The sequence below is a fragment of the Bombina bombina genome, chromosome 6, assembly GCF_027579735.1.
Source record: "Bombina bombina isolate aBomBom1 chromosome 6, aBomBom1.pri, whole genome shotgun sequence".
In the NCBI taxonomy this organism is placed as follows: domain Eukaryota; kingdom Metazoa; phylum Chordata; class Amphibia; order Anura; family Bombinatoridae; genus Bombina; species Bombina bombina.
The window spans coordinates 39,604,280-39,627,948 of NC_069504.1; the positions used below are offsets into that span (position 1 = coordinate 39,604,280).

At 40.9% G+C, this 23,669-nt stretch overlaps 1 protein-coding gene across 1 annotated transcript in view; it reads right to left on the reverse strand.

Moving 5' to 3' along the window:
* LOC128662571 (uncharacterized) overlaps nt 1–23,669 on the reverse strand; it is a 249,132-nt gene that overhangs the window by 150,792 nt on the left and 74,671 nt on the right. The window contains exons 11-14 of the mRNA XM_053716379.1: nt 11,002–11,185; nt 10,551–10,650; nt 10,223–10,341; nt 9,259–9,296 (exon numbers count right to left, since the gene is read on the reverse strand). Of these exons, the coding sequence (XP_053572354.1) occupies nt 9,259–9,296; nt 10,223–10,341; nt 10,551–10,650; nt 11,002–11,185 (441 nt within the window). The remainder of the gene's footprint in view (nt 1–9,258; nt 9,297–10,222; nt 10,342–10,550; nt 10,651–11,001; nt 11,186–23,669) is intronic.

A 23,669-nucleotide genomic window follows, 5' to 3' on the forward strand; every position in this document is an offset into this window, starting at 1 on the left:
AATCATCGCTGTGGGACACAGCCTCTCAAGTTTGACAGTCTTGTAGTATCACACCTGACATGGACTTGAGTGATAGAAGCAGGCAGTGAAACTTGTCAACACTGATTGCTTAGGAATGTTAATACGAGTGTGAGTGGTTTCATAGAAAGACTCTCCCTGTATCTCCAGACCCTAACATTCGTCAATGCTCTCACTGAGAGGCTGACAGGACTACTTAAAACTCCAGTCCCATACCAAAGAGTACTACCCTCCATAAGAGACTACTCTGAATCTTCCAACACTTCTCTGCCATCCTCCTGTGACGAAAGGCAAAGAATGACTGGGGGATGAGGGGAGTGGGGGAGGTATTTAAGCCTTTGGCTGGGGTGTCTTTGCCTCCTCCAGATAAACAGTGCTAGGGGTGATATACAAAGCCTAAATTACTTATGCTATGAGTAGTCTTACGGTATCAAGCTAAGCGCGCCAAAAATACAGCCAATGGTGGGAAGAGTAGCAGCGCATCTGAGACATAAAATGGTGTTGCCTTCACTGTCTGAGAATTAAGAGCACCTTTCTATTGAGCCAAGTAAACCATTTAAAGCGATCAGTACCACTGTATAAAGAAGCTCAAAGGCTGAATCAGGGCTACAGCAATAAAAAAAAAAACACACAACTATATTATACCCAGATTAAGGACTTCTTCCTCAAGTCTGGCGCCTTAGAATGGAGCTGTGGCAATTACCTCTGTCATCATATGCTCAGAGATTCTTTCTAAAAACTCCATATAGAAGAACAAGGAACAGCAAACAGTGACCTCCTATTTATTGTAAACTGAGGAGCTGATAAATGAGTTACCGGCCTTAAGAATCTGAAACTAAATGCTTCCTAACCAGAATGCCTTTAAGGTAGTCTCCTGCCTGGCCCCACAGAGGAATTAAAAGCAATGTGGCAAAAGTCCCCTTATGAGAAGCCACAAATCAGAGAGGGAAAAACCAACATGAAGGTTAAACACATAGTTGGCACAAAGCGCCCATAAAACTCAACCCCACTGCATAGAGAAAAAGTCGCTAGCTAGAACAGCTTCCAAAACACGAATCCCTTTGTCACTAGGAGAAAATTCACACCACACAGCACCAGAAGTCTCCCTGTGAGACTGACACCAACGGTGCAAAAAGGCAGCCATAAGACCCCTTATAACAGATCATATTCACATGAGTGCGGTACATAGATAATATATCAGACTACCTAATGTGTGCTCACACCAGCACAGACATAACAGGGACTCTCCTCTCTGTACCGAAACGGCACAGAAAAACATACCCAACGGAGATATATGCGCCATCTACATAGAATGAGCAGAGAAAAGGCGCCAACCCAATAGAGTATAATATGCAGCTGGTTGTCTCCTAGCTGCTCAACAAGTATGTCACGCTGCCACCATGCAGCAACAAAAATTAGATAACTGCATACCAATGTAAAACATCTACAGCGTTATCGTCGTCCTGACTTAACTCTCAGCCTGCGATTTTATCACTGGCTTTCAAAAAATTTCCACCTATGGACAGACCAGCCGCTCATTTGAGAAAGTAAACCCTGAACAATAAGCCCGGTACACAAAACGGCAACCCTAGTTCAGCCGTATGAAATAAAGACATTAACTCCAATAGCTATGCAGGGGGAGAATAAAACCAAGGCTAACGCTGCAGTTCTAACATTACAAGGACCTAAGCTGAGTAGAAGAGTGCCATCCACTAAATAGCACGAAAAAGGATTGTGCTAATGATCTGGTCTCTATGATAAGTAGCATATCTTAACAGTAGTTAATTCTGAGGGACAGATTTGTAAAAACATAATTTATGCTTACCTGATAAATTTATTTCTCTTGTAGTGTAGTCAGTCCACGGGTCATCCATTACTTATGGGATTATATCTCTTCCCCAACAGGAAGTTGCAAGAGGATCACCCAAGCAGAGCTGCTATATAGCTCCTCCCCTCACATGTCATATCCAGTCATTCGACCGAAACAAGACGAGAAAGGAGAAACCATAAGGTGCAGTGGTGACTGGAGTTTAATTAAAAATTTAGATCTGCCTTAAAAGACAGGGCAGGCCGTGGACTGACTACACTACAAGAGAAATAAATTTATCAGGTAAGCATAAATTATGTTTTCTCTTGTTAAGTGTAGTCAGTCCACGGGTCATCCATTACTTATGGGATACTAATACCAAAGCTAAAGTACACGGATGAAGGGAGGGACAAGGCAGGAACTTTAAACGGAGGGAACCACTGCCTGAAGTACCTTTCTCCCAAAAATAGCCTCCGAAGAAGCAAAAGTGTCAAATTTGTAAAACTTTGAAAAAGTGTGAAGTGAAGACCAAGTCGCAGCCTTGCAAATCTGTTCAACAGAAGCCTCATTTTTAAAGGCCCAGGTGGAAGCCACAGCTCTAGTAGAATGAGCTGTAATTCTTTCAGGAGGCTGCTGTCCAGCAGTCTCATAGGCTAAACGTATTATGCTACGAAGCCAAAAAGAGAGAGAGGTAGCCGAAGCCTTTTGACCTCTCCTCTGTCCAGAGTAAACGACAAACAGGGAAGAAGTTTGACGAAAATCTTTAGTTGCCTGCAAATAGAACTTCAGGGCACGGACTACGTCCAGATTATGCAAAAGTCGTTCCTTCTTTGAAGAAGGGTTAGGACACAATGATGGAACAACAATCTCTTGATTGATATTCCTGTTAGAAACTACCTTAGGTAAGAACCCAGGTTTAGTACGCAGAACTACCTTGTCTGAATGAAAAATCAGATAAGGAGAATCACAATGTAAGGCAGATAACTCAGAGACTCTTCGAGCCGAGGAAATAGCCATCAAAAACAGAACTTTCCAAGATAACAGCTTAATATCAATGGAATGAAGGGGTTCAAATGGAACGCCTTGCAGGACGTTAAGAACTAAGTTTAAGCTCCACGGCGGAGCAACAGTCTTAAACACAGGCTTAATCCTAGCCAAAGCCTGACAAAAAGCCTGAACGTCTGGAATTTCTGCCAGACGCTTGTGTAGAAGAATAGACAGAGCAGAAATCTGTCCTTTTAACGAACTAGCGGATAAGCCCTTTTCTAAACCCTCTTGTAGAAAAGACAATATCCTAGGAATCCTAACCTTACTCCATGAGTAACTCTTGGATTCGCACCAATACAAATATTTACGCCATATCTTATGGTAAATTCTTCTGGTAACAGGTTTCCTAGCCTGTATTAAGGTATCAATAACTGACTCCGAGAAGCCACGCTTTGATAGAATCAAGCATTCAATCTCCATGCAGTCAGCCTCAGAGAAATTAGATTTGGATGGTTGAAAGGACCCTGAATTAGAAGGTCCTGCCTCAGAGGCAGAGACCATGGTGGACAGGACGACATGTCCACTAGGTCTGCATACCAGGTCCTGCGTGGCCATGCAGGCGCTATCAGAATCACCGATGCTCTCTCCTGTTTGATCTAGGCAATCAGTCGAGGAAGCATCGGAAATGGTGGAAACACATAAGCCATGTTGAAGACCCAAGGGGCTGTCAGAGCATCTATCAGCACAGCTCCCAGGACCTGGATCCGTAGCAAGGAAGCTTGGCGTTCTGGCGAGACGCCATGAGATCCAGATCTGGTTTGCCCCAACGATGAATCAGTTAGGCGAAGACCTCCGGATGAAGTTCCCACTCCCCCGGATGAAAAGTCTGGCGACTTAGAAAATCCGCCTCCCAGTTCTCCACGCCTGGGATGTAGATTGCTGACAGGTGGAAAGAGTGAGACTCAGCCCAGCGAATTATCTTCCAACATCGCTAGGGAACTCCTGGTTCCCCCTTGATGATTGATGTAAGCCACAGTCGTGATGTTGTCCGACTGAAATCTGATGAACCTCAGAGTTGCTAACTGAGGCCAAGCTAGAAGAGCATTGAATATTGCTCTTAACTCCAGAATATTTATTGGGAGGAGTTTCTCCTCCTGAGACCATGATCCCTGAGCCTTCAGGGAATTCCAGACTGCGCCCTAACCTAGAAGGCTGGCGTCTGTTACAATCGTCCAATCTGGCCTGCGAAAGGTCATCCCCTTGGACAGGTGGGGCCGAGAAAGCCACCATAGAAGAGAAACTCTGGTCTCTTGGTCCATATTTAGTAGAGGGGACAAATCTGAATAATCCCCATTCCACTGACTTAGCATGCACAATTGCAGCGGTCTGAGATGCAGTCACGGAAATGGTACTATGTCCATTGCCGCTACCATTAAGCCGATTACTTCCATGCACTGAGCTACTGACGGGTGTGGAATGGAATGTCAAAGGGAAGAGCTACAAACTGGTAATGCCTGTCTAGGAAGGCCAATCTTAGGTACCGATAATGATCCTTGTGAATCGGTATGTGAAGGTAGGCATCCTTTAAGTCCACAGTGGTCATGTACTGACCCTCTTGGATCATGGGTAGGATGGTTCGAATAGTTTCCATTTTGAATGATGGAACTCTTAGGAATTTGTTTAGGATTTTTAAGTCCAAGATTGGTCTGAAGGTTCCCTCTTTCTTGGGAACCACAAACAGATTTGAATAGAATCCCTGCCCGTGTTCCGTCCGCGGAACTGGGTGGATCACCCCCATTAGTAAGAGGTCTTGTACACAGCGTAGAAACGCCTCTTTCTTTATTTGGTTTGCTGATAACCTTGAAAGATGAAATCTCCCTTGTGGAGGAGAAGCTTTGAAGTCCAGAAGATATCCCTGAGATATGATCTCCAACGCCCAGGGATCCTGGACATCTCTTGCCCAAGCCTAGGCAAAGAGAGAAAGTCTGCCCCCCACTAGATCCGTTTCCGGATAGGGGGCCCTCTCTTCATGCTGTCTTAGGGGCAGCAGCAGGTTTTCTGGCCTGCTTGCCCTTGTTCCAGGACTGGTTAGTTTTCCAGCCCTGTCTGTAACGAGCAACAGCTCCTTCCTGTTTTGGAGCGGAGGAAGTTGATGCTGCTCCTGCCTTGAGGTTACGAAAGGCACGAAAATTAGACTGTTTGGCCTTTGATTTGGCCCTGTCCTGAGGTAGAGCATGGCCCTTACCTCCCGTAATGTCAGCGATAATTTCTTTCAAGCCGGGCCCGAATAAGGTCTGCCCTTTGAAAGGAATATTAAGCAATTTAGATTTAGAAGTCATGTCAGCTGACCAGGATTTAAGCCATAGCGCTCTACGCGCTTGGATGGCGAATCCGGAGTCCTTAGCCGTAAGTTTGGTTAAATGTACAACGGCATCAGAAACAAATGCGTTAGCTAGCTTAAGTGCTTTAAGCTTGTTCATAATTTCATCCAATGGAGCTGTGCGAATGGCCTCTTCCAGAGACTCAAACCAGAATGCCGCCGCAGCAGTGACAGGCGCAGTGCATGCAAGGGGCTGTAAGATAAAACCTTGTTGAACAAACATTTTCTTAAGGTAACCTTCTAATTTTTTATCCATTGGATCTGAAAAGGCACAACTATCCTCCACCGGGATAGTGGTACGCTTAGCTAAAGTAGAAATTGCTCCCTCGACCTTAGGGACCGTCTGCCATAAGTCTTGTGTGGTGGGGTCTATAGGAAACATTTTCCTAAATATGGGAGGAGGGGAAAAAAGGCACACCGGGTCTATCCCACTCCTTGCTAATAATCTCTGTAAGCCTTTTAGGTATAGGAAACACATCAGTACACACCGGTACCGCATAGTATCTATCCAACCTACATAATTTTTCTGGAATTGCAACCGTGTTACAATCATTCAGAGCCGCTAATACCTCCCCTAGCAAAATGCGGAGGTTCTCAAGCTTAAATTTAAAATTAGAAATCTCTGAATCCAGTCTCCCTGGATCAGATCCGTCACCCACAGAATGAAGCTCTCCGTCTTCATGTTCTGCAAATTGTGACGCAGTATCGGACATGGCTCTCACATCAGCGCGCTCTGTCCTTAACCCAGAGCTATCACGCTTGCCTCTTAATTCTGGCAATTTAGATAATACTTCTGTCATAACAGTAGCCATGTCTTGCAAAGTGATTTGTAAGGGCCTCCCTGATGTACTTGGCGCCACAAAATCACGCACCTCCTGAGCGGGAGGCGAAGGTACTGACACGTGAGGAGAGTTAGTCGGCATAACTTCCCCCTAGTTGTCTGGTGATAATTTCTTTGCATGTAAAGACTGACTTTTATTTAAAGTTACATCAATGCATTTAGTACACAACCTTCTATGGGGCTCCACATTGGCCTTCATACATAGTGAACAAACAGATTCATCTGTGTCAGACATATTTAAACAGACTAGCAATGAGACTAGCAAGCTTGGAAAATACTTTTCAAATAAATTTACAAGCAATATAAAAAACGCTACTGTGCCTTTAAGAAGCACAAAAAGCTGTCACAGTTGAAACAACAATGAACCAAATTAGTTATAGCAACCAAATTTTCACAGTAAATGTATTAAGTTAGCAAAGGATTGCACCCACCAGCAAATGGATGATTAACCCCTTAATACCCAAAAATGGATAACAATGTAATAATTAACGTTTTTATCACAGTCAAACACACTGTCACAGGTCTGCTGTGACTGATTACCTCCCTCAAAATGAATTTTGAAGACCCCTGAGCTCTCTAGAGACGTCCTGGATCATGGAGGATGAAGTAGGAAGATTGTGACTGAATTTTTACTGCGCAAAAAAGCGCTAAAATAGGCCCCTCCCACTCATATTACAACAGTGGGGAAGCTCAGTTAATTGTTTCTATGCAGAAACAAAAGTTAGCCATGTGGTAAAAATCATGCCCCAATAAGTTTTATCACCAAGTACCTCACAAAAAACGATTAACATGCCAGTAAACGTTTTGAACATACATTTTAAAAGTTATGAAGTGTTATTAATAAGCCTGCTACCAGTCGCTTTTACTGCAGTTAAGGCTCACACATTACTTCAGTATTAACAGTATTTTCTGAGTCAAATTCCATTCCCTAGAAAAATACTTCAGTGTACACACACTCCTCAGCCTAATACCAGTCGCTACCACTGCATTTAAGGCTGAACTTACATTACATTGGTATCAGCAGTAATTTCTCAGTCAATTCCATTGCTTAGAAAAATAATTTACTGCACATACCTCGTTTGCAGGGGCGCCCTGCATGCTTTTTCCCTTTTCTGAAGTTACCTCACTCCTCAGAATGTGCGAGAACAGCCAGTGGATCTTAGTTACGTCTGCTAAGATCATAGAAAACGCAGGCAGATTCTTCTTCTAATGCTGCCTGAGAAACAAACAGCACACTCCGGTGCCATTTAAAATAACAAACTTTTGATTGTAGAAATAAACTAAGTTAAAAAACACCACAGACCTCTCACAACGACCTATCTTTAGTTAGGTTGCAAGAGAATGACTGGATATGACATGTGAGGGGAGGAGCTATATAGCAGCTCTGCTTGGGTGATCCTCTTGCAACTTCCTGTTGGGGAAGAGATATAATCCCATAAGTAATGGATGACCCGTGGACTGACTACACTTAACAAGAGAAATATAGGTTTCACAAACTGACCCTTGATAAACAGGACCTAACATGGAATTAATAGTGGCATGTCCCCATACAAAAGGAAGAACCGGGCAGAAATAGGAGCGTGAAGTATACATTGTCCCCACACCCCATAAAGCCAGAGTCCTTACAATATCAGACCAGTTAGAGGCTTTTAAAAGCGGCACAATCTTTGTAACTGGCCGACTTAACCCAGTAATCTGCTCTGCCACCAAATATCCTAAACTTGCGGATATATACATTTACTATACAAACCCCTCCTAAGGGCAGCAGGCCCCACTAGGTCCCTGTTATCCCAATCCTTGCTGTAAAAAATAAATATGAAAGGACTTACCCTCCAGGGTCTTCAGCTGTGGAGCAGTAACAGCAGCTCCAGGTCTGTTAACCTCATCCAACCGCTGACAGGGACCTGACGATACAAGAAAAACAGAGTAACCAACCCTGGTTTTCTATATAGGAGTTAGCATACATTGGAGTTAAAGGACTACCTCACCGACCTTCAACAGTTAAAAGCCACCATTACTCTTCTAAAGAGGATTACATTGACACAGCATTGCCCCAATCTTTGCTTGCAGGGAAAGTACCCATTAAAGGATTAAATACTTGATTTTCTTCAGACACCATCTTGATGTACAAGGCAAAGAATGACTAGGGGATTGTGGGAAGTGAGGATACTTACAGCTTTGCTGGGGTGTTCTTTGCCTCCTCCTGGAGGTCAGGAGTTGAATTCCCACTAGTAATTAAAATGGATTCACGGACTATCCATGCCATTGGAAAGAAACCATCATTTGAGCATACCTAGGTTTAGCTTTCAACAAATACCAAGAGAACAAAGCAAATTTGATAAAAGTAAAATTGGAAAGTTGTTTAAAATTACATGCCCTATCTGAATCATGAAAGTTTCATTTTAACTAGACTGTCCCTTTAAAGTCAACTGGAAATTTTGTAGATGCATTTTTCTAAAGGATTGTTGGACCCCTTGGTCTGAATTTCAAATTAGTAGTAGATTTTTCTTAAAAATGTCCAAGTTAAATCCAGCTTTCCTGCCCAGTGTATCTTGTTGCAAGCAATGGCCAATCACATCACACATGGACCCTAGCACATGCTCAGTAGGGGCTGGTGCCTCAAAGTGTGCACTATTGTGTAATGGAAGTAAATGAAAAGATTTTTTGTTTAAGGACTTGCTCTGTCTGAACGATGACTGTAGGGTCTTTAAATAAAACACAAAAAACGGGAATAAAAATGGTTGCAGAATGTAAAAGGTTTTTTCATCCAATAACTGGTGTAGGTTTTAATTGAGATGATCCATCTGCACAATGATCTAGAACTTTGTATAGCGCTGCGTAATCTTTTGGTGTAATAATAAAAATAAATTTAAAAAATAAATAAAAATAAATTTAAAAATAAATAAAAATAAATTTAAAAATAAATAAAAATAAATTTAAAAATAAATAAAAATAAATTTAAAAATAAATAAAAATTTAAAAATAAATAAAAATAAATTTAAAAATAAATAAAAATAAATTTAAAAATAAATAAAATAAATAAAAATAAATTTAAAAATAAATAAAAATAAATTTAAAAATAAATAAAAATAAATTTAAAAATAAATAAAAATAAATAAAAATAAAAATAAAAATAATAAAAATAAATAAAAATAAATAAAAATAACAAATTGTCAGTACAAATCAATCAGCAGCAACACTCCAGTGTGTAAAGTAAATACTCACTGCACCTCGCTGTAGAAAGCCGTGCTGTTTGCTCCCATCTAAATAAAATAAAGACTGTTACAGAATATAAAATATGTTTAGGGCAAAAACAACAATATTGATAAAAAAAGGTAAATAATTGACTGAGGTAATAAGTAAAAGAAAACCGGAGTTACAGAATTTGTGTCCTCTTTAGGGTACACAGGGCAAGACCAATATTTATACAAACCAACAAAACAAATTAAAAAGGACATCAAACCCTAAATAAATCTTTAATTGTTCTCAGAACATACAATTCGAAACATTTTCCCTAATTTACTTATATTAAATTTCCTTAATTCTCTTGGTATCATTTGTTAAAACACAGGGAGGTAAACTCAGGAGTGTGCACGTGTACGCAGCCCTATGGAAGCAGTTTTGCACGAGCACTAGATGATGGCACTATTTCCTGCCATATAGTACTACCTAGGTATCTCTGCAACAAAGAATACCATGGGAACAAAGTAAATAACAGAAGCATGCACTGTCTGAATCACAAAACCACGACCCTTTAAAAGTAAAACATTTATTCTTTTATCAATTAATTTCAGTACGAGGAGAAGATAAACCACATCACAAGCCTAAATCCAGATAGTAAAGCAATGTCTTTAATAAAGGTGATAAACTCTGGCTGCTTAGAAAGAAATCGCGGCGCAGCGATTTCTGATGAACTATAAACCCTGAACAGAATCTTATATTTAAACATACACAGTGTCCCAAGAGCCAAGGTTGGATCATCTCAACAAAACGTTAAATCATAACAAGTTTCATTGGTTGTATAAAAAAAAGAAGACATTGCACACAAGAAAATGACACCAGTTTGTTTAAATAAGCTGCACATATTTTGTATTTCTAAATAAAAAAAGGCGTCTATCTCGTTTTGGGGATATTACTGAAGTGCTGGTAATTCTCTCATTTACTACAGAAATATACAAGAATCACTTACTATTTCGTTCTCACAGTTATGGCAGATGAATTTCTCCGATCCATTCTGGGCAATATTTAGGCACTGAGCACAGACCATCTTCCCATAGACTTTGGAGAAGAGAGTTGGAGCAAAGACACCTGTAACAATAGGATGAAAGTAACAAGACGCTCCCGATCAGTTACTAGATAACCGTCAAGGACACGCACGCGAGAAGACCTTCATTTTACCATTATATACAGAGCATTTATTGCGATTCCTTGTTAAATCCAGAGGAAACCTAAAAACAGTGACATTTTACAACGACAAATACACCAAACCAGTGATTGTGTAAATAGTATGTTCTTACCTCCAACAGAGATGAAGAGCAGAGCTGAGCCGACCCCAGCTGACCTGCTGTTAAACCTTTGCTCTTGATGTTTGATACCCCCAATAACCATGCAGAGTCCCTGTAGGTAAACACACAGAAAGATTGTTTATAAAGCGCCACCATATACGCAGCACTGATTACAAGATAAAGAATATTCATAACCATGTGATTTGGTGCAGAAGGGAGCTGTGAAAGATCTGTGGACTTTCTGACAAGTCAAGGAAACTTTTAAAGAATAGAAAGTTGTAGGTATTAGGAATAGGTTTTGTTTGTACAGAAACATCTCCTGGGCCCAATAGCACAGAACATTTTGTTCATCTACAAACAATAACTAGATTAGATCTATATCGTGCACACATTTAATACATTTAGGTATTAATAGGAACATTAAACTGGGCTCAGATAAAACAAAGCTTTATGGGGGACTCACGGGAACGAAGAGGACACACCCCAACAATGTGCCGGTCAGGGCTGACTTCACCACTTCTTCATAGCACTTGTCATTCTCCCTTGCACCCTTTATCAGAGCCGTGATATAGAAGGTCAGCTCAATGATCGAGCCAAAGGTCGCATTCACCACTGCACCAACTGCAAAATTACTTTGTGCTGATATGCTAAAGAGCGCCACCAGAGGGCAGCAGGAGCAAATGGGAAAACCAGTTACTAGCACACACAGTATAATGAAATTATCAAACTTTTTTTTATTCTATTCTGCATGGATGTTGTCCAAGAGTGTAAGATACGAAGTCACACTGTGTCGCAACTGCCCTTTGAACAGTATAAATCTACTTTAGACCCCCCAATAAAATACATACACACACTATATATATATATGTGTATATGAAGAGTCCACGATTCCTTTAAAATTACTGTTGGGAATTCCAGTCCTGGCCACCAGGAGGAGGCAAAGAACACCCCAGCAAAGCTTAAAGGGACACTGAACCCAAAAAAAATGTATTTCATGATTCAGATAGAGCATGAAATTTTAACCAACTTTCTAATGTACTCCTATTAATTTTTTTTTCGTTCTCTTTCTATCTTTATTTTAAAAGCAGGAATGTAAATCTTAACAGCCAGCCCATTTTAGGTTCAGCACCATGGATAGCACTTGCTTATTGGAGGCTTAAATTTACCCACCAATAAGCAAGCATAATCCAGGTCCTCAACCAAAAATGGACCGGCTCCTATGCATCACCTTCCTGCTTTTTAAATAAAGATAGAAAAAGAGAACACAGATGATACGGGAAGGACAAGACAGGTAATTTAAAACAGAAGGTACCACTGCCGAAAGACCCTTTCACCCAAAAATTTAATCTAATTTATAGACTTTAGAAAAAGGCAAGCCAAGAAAAGCCAAATCACCGCCTTACAAATCCATACAACAAAGACCTCTTCCTAGAAGACCCAGGAAGAAAAACACCACCCTTGAGGCGTGCGTCTCAAAAGGCTGCCGTTGAGCAGTCCGATAAGCCCTACGTAAAACACTTCAGAGAGAAAGAGAAGTGGCAGAAGCCTTCTGGTCTTCATGTCAGAAAGCAACAATAATACAGAAGACTGACGAAAGTCCTTCGTAGCCTATAGATAAATCTAAAGACCCGTAAAAAATATAAAATGAACAACAAACTATCTTTATGAGAATATAGATTAGGACGGAGAAAAGGAAAAACAAACTCCTGATTAAAATCTCTGTCCGAAACAACCTCAAGAAAAACCCCAAACATGGTACTAATAACTGCCTTATCTGCCTGAAATATGAGATAAGGAAAACCACACTGCAAGGCTGAGAGTTTGAAAACCCTCTGAGCAGAAGAAATTAAACTTTTCAAGATACAATTTAATATCTATGGAATGCATACGCCCAAACGGAGCCTGAAGAAAAAACTTTAAGAAAAAGGATACGGCTCCAAGAGAGCAACTGACTTAAACAGTCCCGATTCGAACCAGGACCAGATAAAAGGATTGAACATCCGCCAGACACTCGAGCAGCAGAGTGGAATTAACCGAATCTGACCCATTCGGGTACAAACAGATAACCCCCAATCAAGGATTACCTGGAGAAAAGATAAGATCCTTGAGATCCTGCCAGATCCTATAGATAATCTTCCTAACACAAACGTTCAATCTCCAAGCAGACCGCTTCAGAGAAACAAAATTTGTATGATGGAAATACCCCTAAAGCAGAAGATCCTTCCTCAGCGTAAACTTCCACAGAGGTAGAGACGACATCTCTACTAGATCCGCCTACCAGGTCCTGCGAGGCCACGTAGGAGTTAGGATAAAACCTACAAGATCCAAACGAGAACTTGTGGAAGGAGACAGAGAAGGAAGATATGAACCTGATGTTCCAAGGAACTGCCAGAGCATTTATCAGAAGGCTTAATGATCTCTTGACCTCGAGCCAAACTCGGAACTTTGAGATCTGACAAGACCCCATCAGAACCAAATCTGGGAATCCCCATTTGGAAGAGAACCTGGAGAACACATCCATTTCCCAATTTTCCATTCCCGTAATGAGGATGGCAAATGGGCAATAACAGAGCACCTTCCTACGTGACTGAGAAACTAGAGTTCCTTCCTGGAAGTTGATGTAAGCCACAGAAAATATGTTGTCAGACTGGAACCCGACAAAATGGGCAAGACACAACTGAGGTCAAACCATCAGAGCATTGTAAAACATAACCAACTCCAACTGATGGAGGAGAGGAGACTACTCCCAGGACCAACCTCCTTGCGCTAGAATGCGGACAGCGATCCCCCTACCTCTCGCCTGACAACCGAGCACTTATGTAAAAAACACCACGGGAAAAAGACGTGTCGACAGCCCCATTCCAATGACTGAGCATGCAGAACTGCTGAACTCTCTAACGGAATCTGATCCAGAGTCATTAAGGCCGAACCGTGGACAGGAGGCGGCAAGAGGAAGGATCTAGGCCTTCCTGACCTCCTATAGAAAATAGTCCATTCAAACATAAATCCTAAGCAGAAAACCAATGAAGCTGTGACAAGGGAGCTCTTTTCCAGCTCCACTTCCATTCGTGGAATGAAGAGACAACAAAAACCTTCAATGAGATCTTGCTTGTAGAAGGATGGTGCCTGGACCCATAGGATGACCAGGAGAGGTGCCACTTTAATAAGGAAAAGCAGATGTCACAGACCCTCCTTTAACATCACGGTGTTCAGGCTTAAATCTGTAGCATACAACTTCAACCTCAGATGAAAGGATTATACTGTCCAGGTCTGAGATTTCACCCTCAGAAACTACCGAAACCATCACAGAATGTGAAACAGAAACCTTCAAATTCTGAATTATAAATGTTCCTTTGCACTTTCCCTGAGAAAAGGAAAACAGATGAAGGCCCAGATACCATAGAGAATATCTGGGCTCAATTCTGTATGCAAAACACACCTCTTGGAGATTGAGACGCCATTAAGGCTTGGGACATAGAGAAAAAACTGTTGCTAGATTGAAGTTCCAAGGAACCGCCAGAGTGTCAATTAACGCCCTGGATCTTATAAGTTTGGCATTCCTTCGAGATGCCATCAGATCCAACTCCGGCTGTCCCCACTTGAGGATCAGTTTGGAAAACACTCCGGATGTAGTTCCCACTCCCCCGGATGGAACGTCTGTCTGCTCAAGAAATCCGCCTCCCAATTGTCTACTCCCGGGATGTGGATCGCTGACAGTCAACAAGAATGGGTCTCTGCCCATTGAACAATTTTGGATACTTCTGTCATCACTAGAGAACTTCTTGTTCCCCCTGATGATTGATGTAAGCCACAGAAGTTTATATAGTAAGACTGGAACCTGATAAATATGGCTGCGCCTAACCAAGGCCAGGCCAGAAGCGCATGAAGAATCGCTATCAGTTCTAGAAAGTTTATAGGGAGAACTGACTCTAACAGAGTCCAAAGACCCCGAGTCTTCAGGGAGTTCCAGACAGCTCACCACCCCAGAAGGCTGGCGTCCGTTGTCACAAAATCCCAAGCCGGCCTGCGAAAGCAGATTCCCCGGGACAGAGGGCCAGAGACAACCACCACTGAAGAGAATCCCTTGCCTCCTGATCTAGAGTTATCAGATGAGACAGGTGTGAATAATCCCCGTTCCATTGCCTGACCATGCTTAGCCGTAGAGGTCTGAGATGGAACTAAGCAAAAGGGATGATATCCATTGTAGCCACTATCAGCCCAATTACCTCCATACATTGAGCCACCGAAGGCCGGAGAGCGGACTGAAGGGCATGACCGGTATGTAACAACTCTGTTTACCTGACCTCTATCAGAAAAACTTATATCCACAGGGAATCTATTATGGTCCCTAGAAGGGTTACCCTTTTACTCTGAAACAAGGAGCATTGCTCCAGATTTATCTTACACCCATGAGTACACAGGAAGGATAACACCAGGCTGGGATCTGCCTAGTTGAAGAGATCCCAGCACCTTTGTAAATATTCTTGGAGCAGTGGCCAGGCCGAGAGGCAACGCCACACACTGAAAATGTTTGCTAAAAATGCAAACCTTAGAGATTGGAAATGGTCCAAAGCCCAGGGATTCTGAACATCCTGCACCCAAACCTGAACAAGAAAGGGATAGTCTGCCCCCTACCAGATCCGGCCTCAGATCGGGGGCATGCCTTCACGCTGACTTAGTCCCAATTTCAGACTTCTTGGTTTGCCTGGGCTTCCAAGAAGGGTTGGGCCTCCATGCAGGCTTAGGATGTTTTCACTGTCTTATCCTGCGGGAGAATATGTTAAAGGGTATTGAACCCAGGGTACCTTCTTCATATGCAATATTAATGCCCACTATGCTACGGAATTAGCCCGAGATATCAGAAATGATCCCCTTCAGAGCAGAACTGAACAGATCTTACCCTTGTAAGGGATAGTAAGGAGCTTAGTCTTAGAAGACACATCCACAGACCAAGGCTGTAACCATAAGGTCCTGTCTTCAGCTCTTGAAAAGGGACTTAAGAAGTGCAGTGTCACTTTCTTCTGCGTGGATTGTGTCCCCAGAAATTAGAAAGTTAGCACTTACCTGGAACGCTGCGACAGCATGGTAGTCCAGCAGGTTTTCAGAGGACTTCTCCCTCCCATAGCCCTGTGGACAAAAGAGCAGCCTGAGTTAAAAGTGCTTAGGCTATCTGTATTTAGAGCAGAAAATAGGTATAGGAGGCAAAGGAGAATTATGTTCCACCAGTTCCTATTGCTTTAAAACCACCAAATGTTTCTCTTTTTGTACTGAAGAGACTGATCTGGTCTAGGTTACACCCCAGCACAAAGTAGCACTCAGAGGCACTACTTAAATAATAAACACTTGATTGAAGAATCTTTTACTAACACCTCACTTTGCCATCTATCTTACTAACACAGGCAAAGAGAATGACTTGAGTGGGAGGGAATGGAGGAGCTATATATACAGCTCTGCTGTGATGCTCTGATGACCAGGAGGCGATATCCCACAAGGATGAAACACGTGGACTCATCGTATCTTGTAAAAGAAAATACAAATGCCAAAAAAAGAAAAATGATAGCCCTCTGAGCATAAAGAAGGCAAGGAGCATATAGGAAGCGAGATAAAATAAAACTAAATTTTTTGGCGGCAAGTATGACGCACAACGCAAAAGGAAATGATGAACTTGCGCCAGACTCACATTCGCGTCAAAATTCTCACGCCAAGAATGACGCAATAAGTAGCATTTTGCGCCCTTGCGAGCCTAATTTGCCCGCACGTTTTTAAAAGAAAAAACAAGTCAAATGGAAATACCCTAGGTAAGACAAACTTCCTAAAACAGGATTCCCATAATGATACTGCCAGACTGCAAAGTGAAATACACATAGACCTGACTCATGGCAAATATAAGTAAATATATATATTTAAAACTTTATATAAATGCATAAAGCGCCAACCATAGCCAAGAGCGTCTTTAATGATATATACTTAACGAAAGACACCCAATCCACATATAGCAGATATACCATTACCTCTGCTGATTTTTAGTACTGGTTTGACTAAAAGTATATAGTCGATCTGAAAAGGGAGGTAGGAGATGAATCCCTACGACCGATAACAGAACCTTTGAACAAATTTTCAGTGAGAAAAACCATTTAAAAAAAATTAAATAGGCAATACCCTCTTCACATCCCTCTGACAAACACTGTACTCTGAGAGGAATTGGGCTTCAGAATGCTTATAAGCGCTTATCAGAAGAAATCATAGAAATCAAGCACAAACTTACTTCACCACCTCCATAGGAGGCAAAGTTTGTAAAACTGAATTGTGGGTGTGGTGAGGGGTGTATTTATAGGCATTTTGAGGTTTGGGAAACTTTGCCCCTCCTGGTAGGATTGTATATCCCATACGTCACTAGCTCATGGACTCTTGCCAATTACATGAAAGAAAGAATAACCGCCTTAAAAAAAAGGCAGGTTGTGAACTCTCCATGCCAGGAAAGAAAAGAATTTATCAGGTAAGCATACATTTTGTTTTCTTTCCAATGGCATGAAGAGTCCATGATTCCATTCAATTACTGTTGGGAACCAATACCCAAGCCAGAGAGGACACAGAATTGACAGGGAGGGAGAAATAAAGGCAGGCGTACCTAAACTGAAGGCACCACCAGTTGAAGCACCTTTCTCCTAAAAAAGAAAAAAAACCTCCGCAAGGCTAAATTGTCAGGAATAAAATAAAATAAAAAGGACAAGCAATGAAGACAAAGAAGAAGAAGTCTTACCAACCTGTTCCCGGGAAGCTTCGTCCTTAAAGGCACAGGACTAAGAAACATCTCTGGAAAGAGGTTGCTGTCCAGTTGTTCATAAACAAAAGACAGCCCTCAGACAAAAGGAAAGTCACAGAGAGTCTCAACTCCTTGAGACTGGAAACACCATCTTCACACACCTCCTTGATGTACAAAGGCAAAGAATGAATGGGGGATTACTGGAAGTGGGAGGGATACTTAAGCTTTGCTGAGGAGTTCTTTGACTCCTCCTGGTAGCCAGGAGTGGAATTCCCAACAGTAATTGAAAGGAATCGTGGACTCTATATGCCATCGGAAAGAAATCATGTTTTCTACATAAAAGGTTTTATTTTTAGAATAACTTGATTAGTTATATCAGAAAATGACTGATTTCTACACCTTTAGAAATGCATAGTTCACCTCCCAGTAATTTTATATTTATCTATCTACAGTTTAATAGGTTAATCATTCATATTTAATCACATTTTCAGCTGTACTTTATTGGAAGGAGAGAAAAATCTTTATTACCTTAAAAATGGAAATGAAACCCAAAAATGTTCTTTTGTGACTCTGACAGAGCATACAATTTTAGAAAAGATTCCACTTTTATTATAAAAATTACTTAGTTCAAATAGTATTCTTTATTGAAGAGATACTTAGGCAGGTATCTGGAGCACTACATGATAGAATAGTGCTGCAAAATCTTGCAAAAACATAATTTATGTAAGAACTTACCTGATAAATTCATTTCTTTCATATTAGCAAGAGTCCATGAGCTAGTGACGTATGGGATATACATTCCTACCAGGAGGGGCAAAGTTTCCCAAACCTCAAAATGCCTATAAATACACCCCTCACCACACCCACAAATCAGTTTAACGAATAGCCAAGAAGTGGGGTGATAAGACAAAAGCATAAAAAAAAAGGAATTGGAATAATTGTGCTTTATACAAAAAAATCATAACCACCACAAAAAAGGGTGGGCCTCATGGACTCTTGCTAATATGAAAGAAATGAATTTATCAGGTAAGTTCTTACATAAATTATGTTTTCTTTCATGTAATTAGCAAGAGTCCATGAGCTAGTGACGTATGGGATAATGAATACCCAAGATGTGGATCTTCCACGCAAGAGTCACTAGAGAGGGAGGGAAAAAATAAAGACAGCCAATTCCGCTGAAAATAATCCACACCCAAAATAAAGTTTAAATCTTATAATGAAAAAAACTGAAATTAGAAGCAGAAGAATCAAACTGAAACAGCTGCCTGAAGTACTTTTCTACCAAAAACTGCTTCAGAAGAAGAACACATCAAAATGGTAGAATTTAGTAAAAGTATGCAAAGAAGACCAAGTTGCTGCTTTGCAAATCTGATCAACCGAAGCTTCATTCCTAAATGCCCAGGAAGTAGACACTGACCTAGTAGAATGAGCTGTAATCCTTTGAGGCGGAGTTTTACCCGACTCGACATAAGCATGACGAATTAAAGATTTCAACCAAGATGCCAAAGAAATGGCAGAGGCCTTCTGACCTTTCCTAGAACCGGAAAAGATAACAAATAGACTAGAAGTCTTTCGGAAATTCTTAGTAGCTTTAACATAATATTTCAAAGCTCTAACTACATCCAAAGAATGCAATGATCTCTCCTTAGAATTCTTAGGATTAGGACACAATGAAGGAACCACAATTTCTCTACTAATGTTGTTAGAATTCACAACCTTAGGTAAAAATTTAAAAGAAGTTCGCAACACCGCCTTATCGTGATGAAAAATCAGAAAAGGAGACTCACAAGAAAGAGCAGATAATTCAGAAACTCTTCTAGCAGAAGAGATGGCCAAAAGAAACAAAACTTTCCAAGAAAGTAATTTAATGTCCAGTGAATGCATAGGTTCAAACGGAGGAGCTTGAAGAGCCCCCAGAACCAAATTCAAACTCCAAGGAGGAGAAATTGACTTAATGACAGGTTTTATACGAACCAAAGCTTGTACAAAACAATGAATATCAGGAAGATTAGCAATCTTTCTGTGAAAAAGAACAGAAAGAGCAGAGATTTGTCCTTTCAAGGAACTTGCAGACAAACCTTTATCCAAACCATCCTGAAGAAACTGTAAAATTCTCGGAATTCTAAAAGAATGCCAGGAAAAATGATGAGAAAGACACCAAGAAATGTAAGTCTTCCAGACTCGATAATATATCTTCCTAGATACAGATTTACGAGCCTGTAACATAGTATTAATTACGGAGTCAGAGAAACCTCTGACTAAGAATCAAGCGTTCAATCTCCATACCTTCAAATTTAAGGATTTGATATCCTGATGGAAATAAGGACCTTGTGACAGGTCTGGTCTTAACAGAAGAGTCCACGGTTGGCAAGAGGCCATCCGGACAAGATCCGCATACCAAAACCTGTGAGGCCATGCTGGAGCCACCAGCAGAACAAACGAGCATTCCTTCAGAATCTTGGAGATTACTCTTGGAAGAAGAACTAGAGGCGGAAAGATATAGGCAGGATGATACTTCCAAGGAAGTGATAATGCATCCACTGCCTCCGCCTGAGGATCCCTGGATCTGGACAGATACCTGGGAAGTTTCTTGTTTAGATGAAAAGCCATCAGATCTATTTCTGGAAGTCCCCACATTGGAACAATCTGAAGAAATACCTCTGGGTGAAGAGACCATTCGCCCGGATGTAACGTTTGGCGACTGAGATAATCCGCTTCCCAATTGTCTATACCTGGGATATGAACCGCAGAAATTAGACAGGAGCTGGATTCCGCCCATACCAGTATTCAAGATACTTCTTTCATAGCCAGAGGACTGTGAGTCCCTCCTTGATGATTGATATATGCCACAGTTGTGACATTGTCTGTCTGAAAACAAATGAACGATTCTCTCTTCAGAAGATGCCAAGACTGAAGAGCTCTGAAAATTGCACGGAGTTCCAAAATATTGATTGGTAATCTCACCTCCTGAGATTCCCAAACCCCTTGTGCTGTCAGAGACCCCCAAACAGCTCCCCAACCTCTCAGACTTGCATCTGTTGAAATCAGTCACGGTCGGAAGAACAAAAGAAGCCCCCTGAACTAAACGATGGTGATCTGTCCACCACGTCAGAGAGTGTCGTACAATCGGTTTTAAAGATATTAATTGAGATATCTTTGTGTAATCCCTGCACCACTGGTTCAGCATACAGAGCTGAAGAGGTCGCATGTGAAAACGAGCAAAGGGGATCGCGTCCAATGCAGCAGTCATAAGACCTAGAATTTCCATGCATAAGGCTACCGAAGGGAATGATTGAGACTGAAGGTTTCGACAAGCTGAAATCAATTTTAGACGTCTCTTGTCCGTTAGTGACAGAGTCATGGACACTGAATCTATCTGGAAACCTAAAAAGGTTACCCTTGTCTGAGGAAACAATGAACTTTTCGGTAAATTGATCCTCCAACCATGATCTTGAAGAAACAACACAAGTCGATTCGTATGAGATTCTGCTAAATATGAAGACTGAGCAAGTACCAAGATATCGTCCAAATAAGGAAATACCACAATACCCTGTTCTCTGATTACAGACAGAAGGGCACCGAGAACCTTTGTAAAAATCCTTGGAGCTGTTGCTAGGCCAAACGGCAGAGCCACAAACTGGTAATGCTTGTCTAGGAAAGAATCTCAGAAACTGAAAGTGATCTGGATGAAATCGGAATATGCAGATATGCATCCTGTAAATCTATTGTGGACATATAATGCCCTTGCTGAACAAAAGGCAGGAAAGTCCTTTGTTGGTATCCTTACATAACTATTCAATATTTTTAAATCCTGAACTGGTCTGAAGGAATTCTCCTTCTTTGGTACAATGAAGAGATTTGAATAAAACCCCAGTCCCTGTTCCAGAACTGGAACTGGCATAATTACTCCAGCCAACTCTAGATCTGAAACACATTTCAGAAATGCTTGAGCCTTCGCTGGATTTACTGGGACACGGGAAAGAAAAAATCTTTTTGCAGGAGGCCTCATCTTGAAGCCAATTCTGTACCCTTCTGAAACAATGTTCTGAATCCAAAGATTGTGAATTGAATTGATCCAAATTTCTTTGAAAAATCGTAATCTGCCCCCTACCAGCTGGGCTGAAATGAGGGCCGCACCTTCATGTGGACTTGGGAGCTGGCTTTGGTTTTCTAAAAGGCTTGGATTTATTCCAGACTGGAGATGGTTCCAAACTGATACCGCTCCTGTGGGTGAAGGATCAGGCTTTTGTTCCTTATTGTGACGAAAGGAACGAAAACGATTATTAGACCTAAATTTACCTTTAGATTTTTTATCCTGTGGTAAAAAAGTTCCTTTCCCTCCAGTAACAGTTGAGATAATAGAATCCAACTGTGAACCAAATAATTTATTACCCTGGAAAGAAAGGGAAAGCAAAGTTGACTTAGAAGACATATCAGCATTCCAAGTTTTAAGCCATAAAGCTCTTCTAGCTAAAATGGCTAGAGACTTATACCTGACATCAACCCAAATGATATCAAAGATGGCATCACAAATAAAGTTATTAGCATGTTGAAGAAGATTAACAATGCTATGAGAATTATGATCTGTTACTTGTTGCGCTAAAGCTTCTAACCAGAAAGTTGAAGCTGCAGCAACATCCGCTAAAGATATAGCAGGTCTAAGAAGATTACGTGAACATAAGTAAGCTTTTCTTAGAAAGGATTCAATTCCTTAAAGGAAGTACTATCTGCCGTAGGAATAGTAGTACGTTTAGCAAAAGTAGAGATAGCCCCATCAACCTTAGGGATATTGTCCCAAAACTCTAATCTGTCAGATGGCACAGGATAGAATTGCTTAAAACGTTTAGGAGTAAATGAATTACCCAAATTATTCCATTCCCTGGAAATTACTTCAGAAATAGCATCAGGGACAGGAAAAACTTCTGGAATAACTACAGGAGATTTAAAAACCTTATTTAAATGTTTAGATTTAGTATCAAGAGGACCAGAATCCTCTATTTCTAATGCAATTAAGACTTCTTTAAGTAAAGAACGAATAAATTCCATTTTTAATATGAAGATTTATCAGCATCAACCTCTGAAACAGAATCCTCTGAACCAGAGGAATCATTATCAGAATCAGAATGATGATGTTCATTTAAAAATTCATCTGAAAAATGAGAAGTTTTACAAGACCTTTTACGTTTACTAGAAGGAGGAATAACAGACATAGCCTTCTTAATGGATTTAGAAACAAAATCTCTTATGTTAACAGGAACACTGAGTATTAGATGTTGATGGAACAACAACAGGTAATGTAACATTACTAAAGGAAATATTATCTGCATTAACAAGTTTGTCATGACAATCATTACAAACAGCTGGAGGAACAGATACCACAAATTTACAGCAAATACACTTAACTTTGGTAGATCCAGCACTAGAAAATTGATCAAATTCCTTAAATGACAGTTTCAGGAATGGGAAAAAAATGCCAGTGAACAAGCTTCTAGCAACCAGAAGCAATAAACAAAGAGACTTAAATAATGTGGAGACAATAGTGACGCCCATATTTTTTAGCGCCAAAAAAAGACGCCCACATTATTTGGCGCCTAAATGCTTTTGGCGCCAAAAATGACGCCACATCCGGAACGCCGACACTTTTGGCGCAAAAAAAACGACGCAACTTCTGGCGACACGTATGACGCCGGAAACAAAGAAAAAAAAATTTGCGCCAAAAAAGTCCGCGCCAAGAATGACGCAATAAAATGAAGCATTTTCAGCCCCCGCGAGCCTAACAGCCCACAGGGAAAAAGTCAAATTTTAAGGTAAGAAAAAAATTGATTTATTCATATGCATTATCCCAAATATGAAACTGACTGTCTGAAATAAGGAACGTTGAACATCCTGAATCAAGGCAAATAAATGTTTAAACACATATTTAGAACTTTATAAAAAAGTGCCCAACCATAGCTTAGAGTATCACAGAAAATAAGACTTACTTACCCCAGGACACTCATCTACATGTTGTAGAAAGCCAAACCAGTACTGAAACGAAAATCAGCAGAGGTAATGGTATATATATATATATATATATATATATATATATATATATATATATAAGAGTATATCGTCGATCTGAAAAGGGAGGTAAGAGATGAATCTCTATGACCGATAACAGAGAACCTATGAAATAGACCCCGTAGAAGGAGATCATTGCATTCAAATAGGCAATACTCTCCTCACATCCCTCTGACATTCACTGCACGCTGAGAGGAAAACCGGGCTCCAACCTGCTGCGGAGCGCATATCAACGTAGAATCTAGCACAAACTTACTTCACCACCTCCATAGGAGGCAAAGTTTGTAAAACCGATTTGTGGGTGAGGT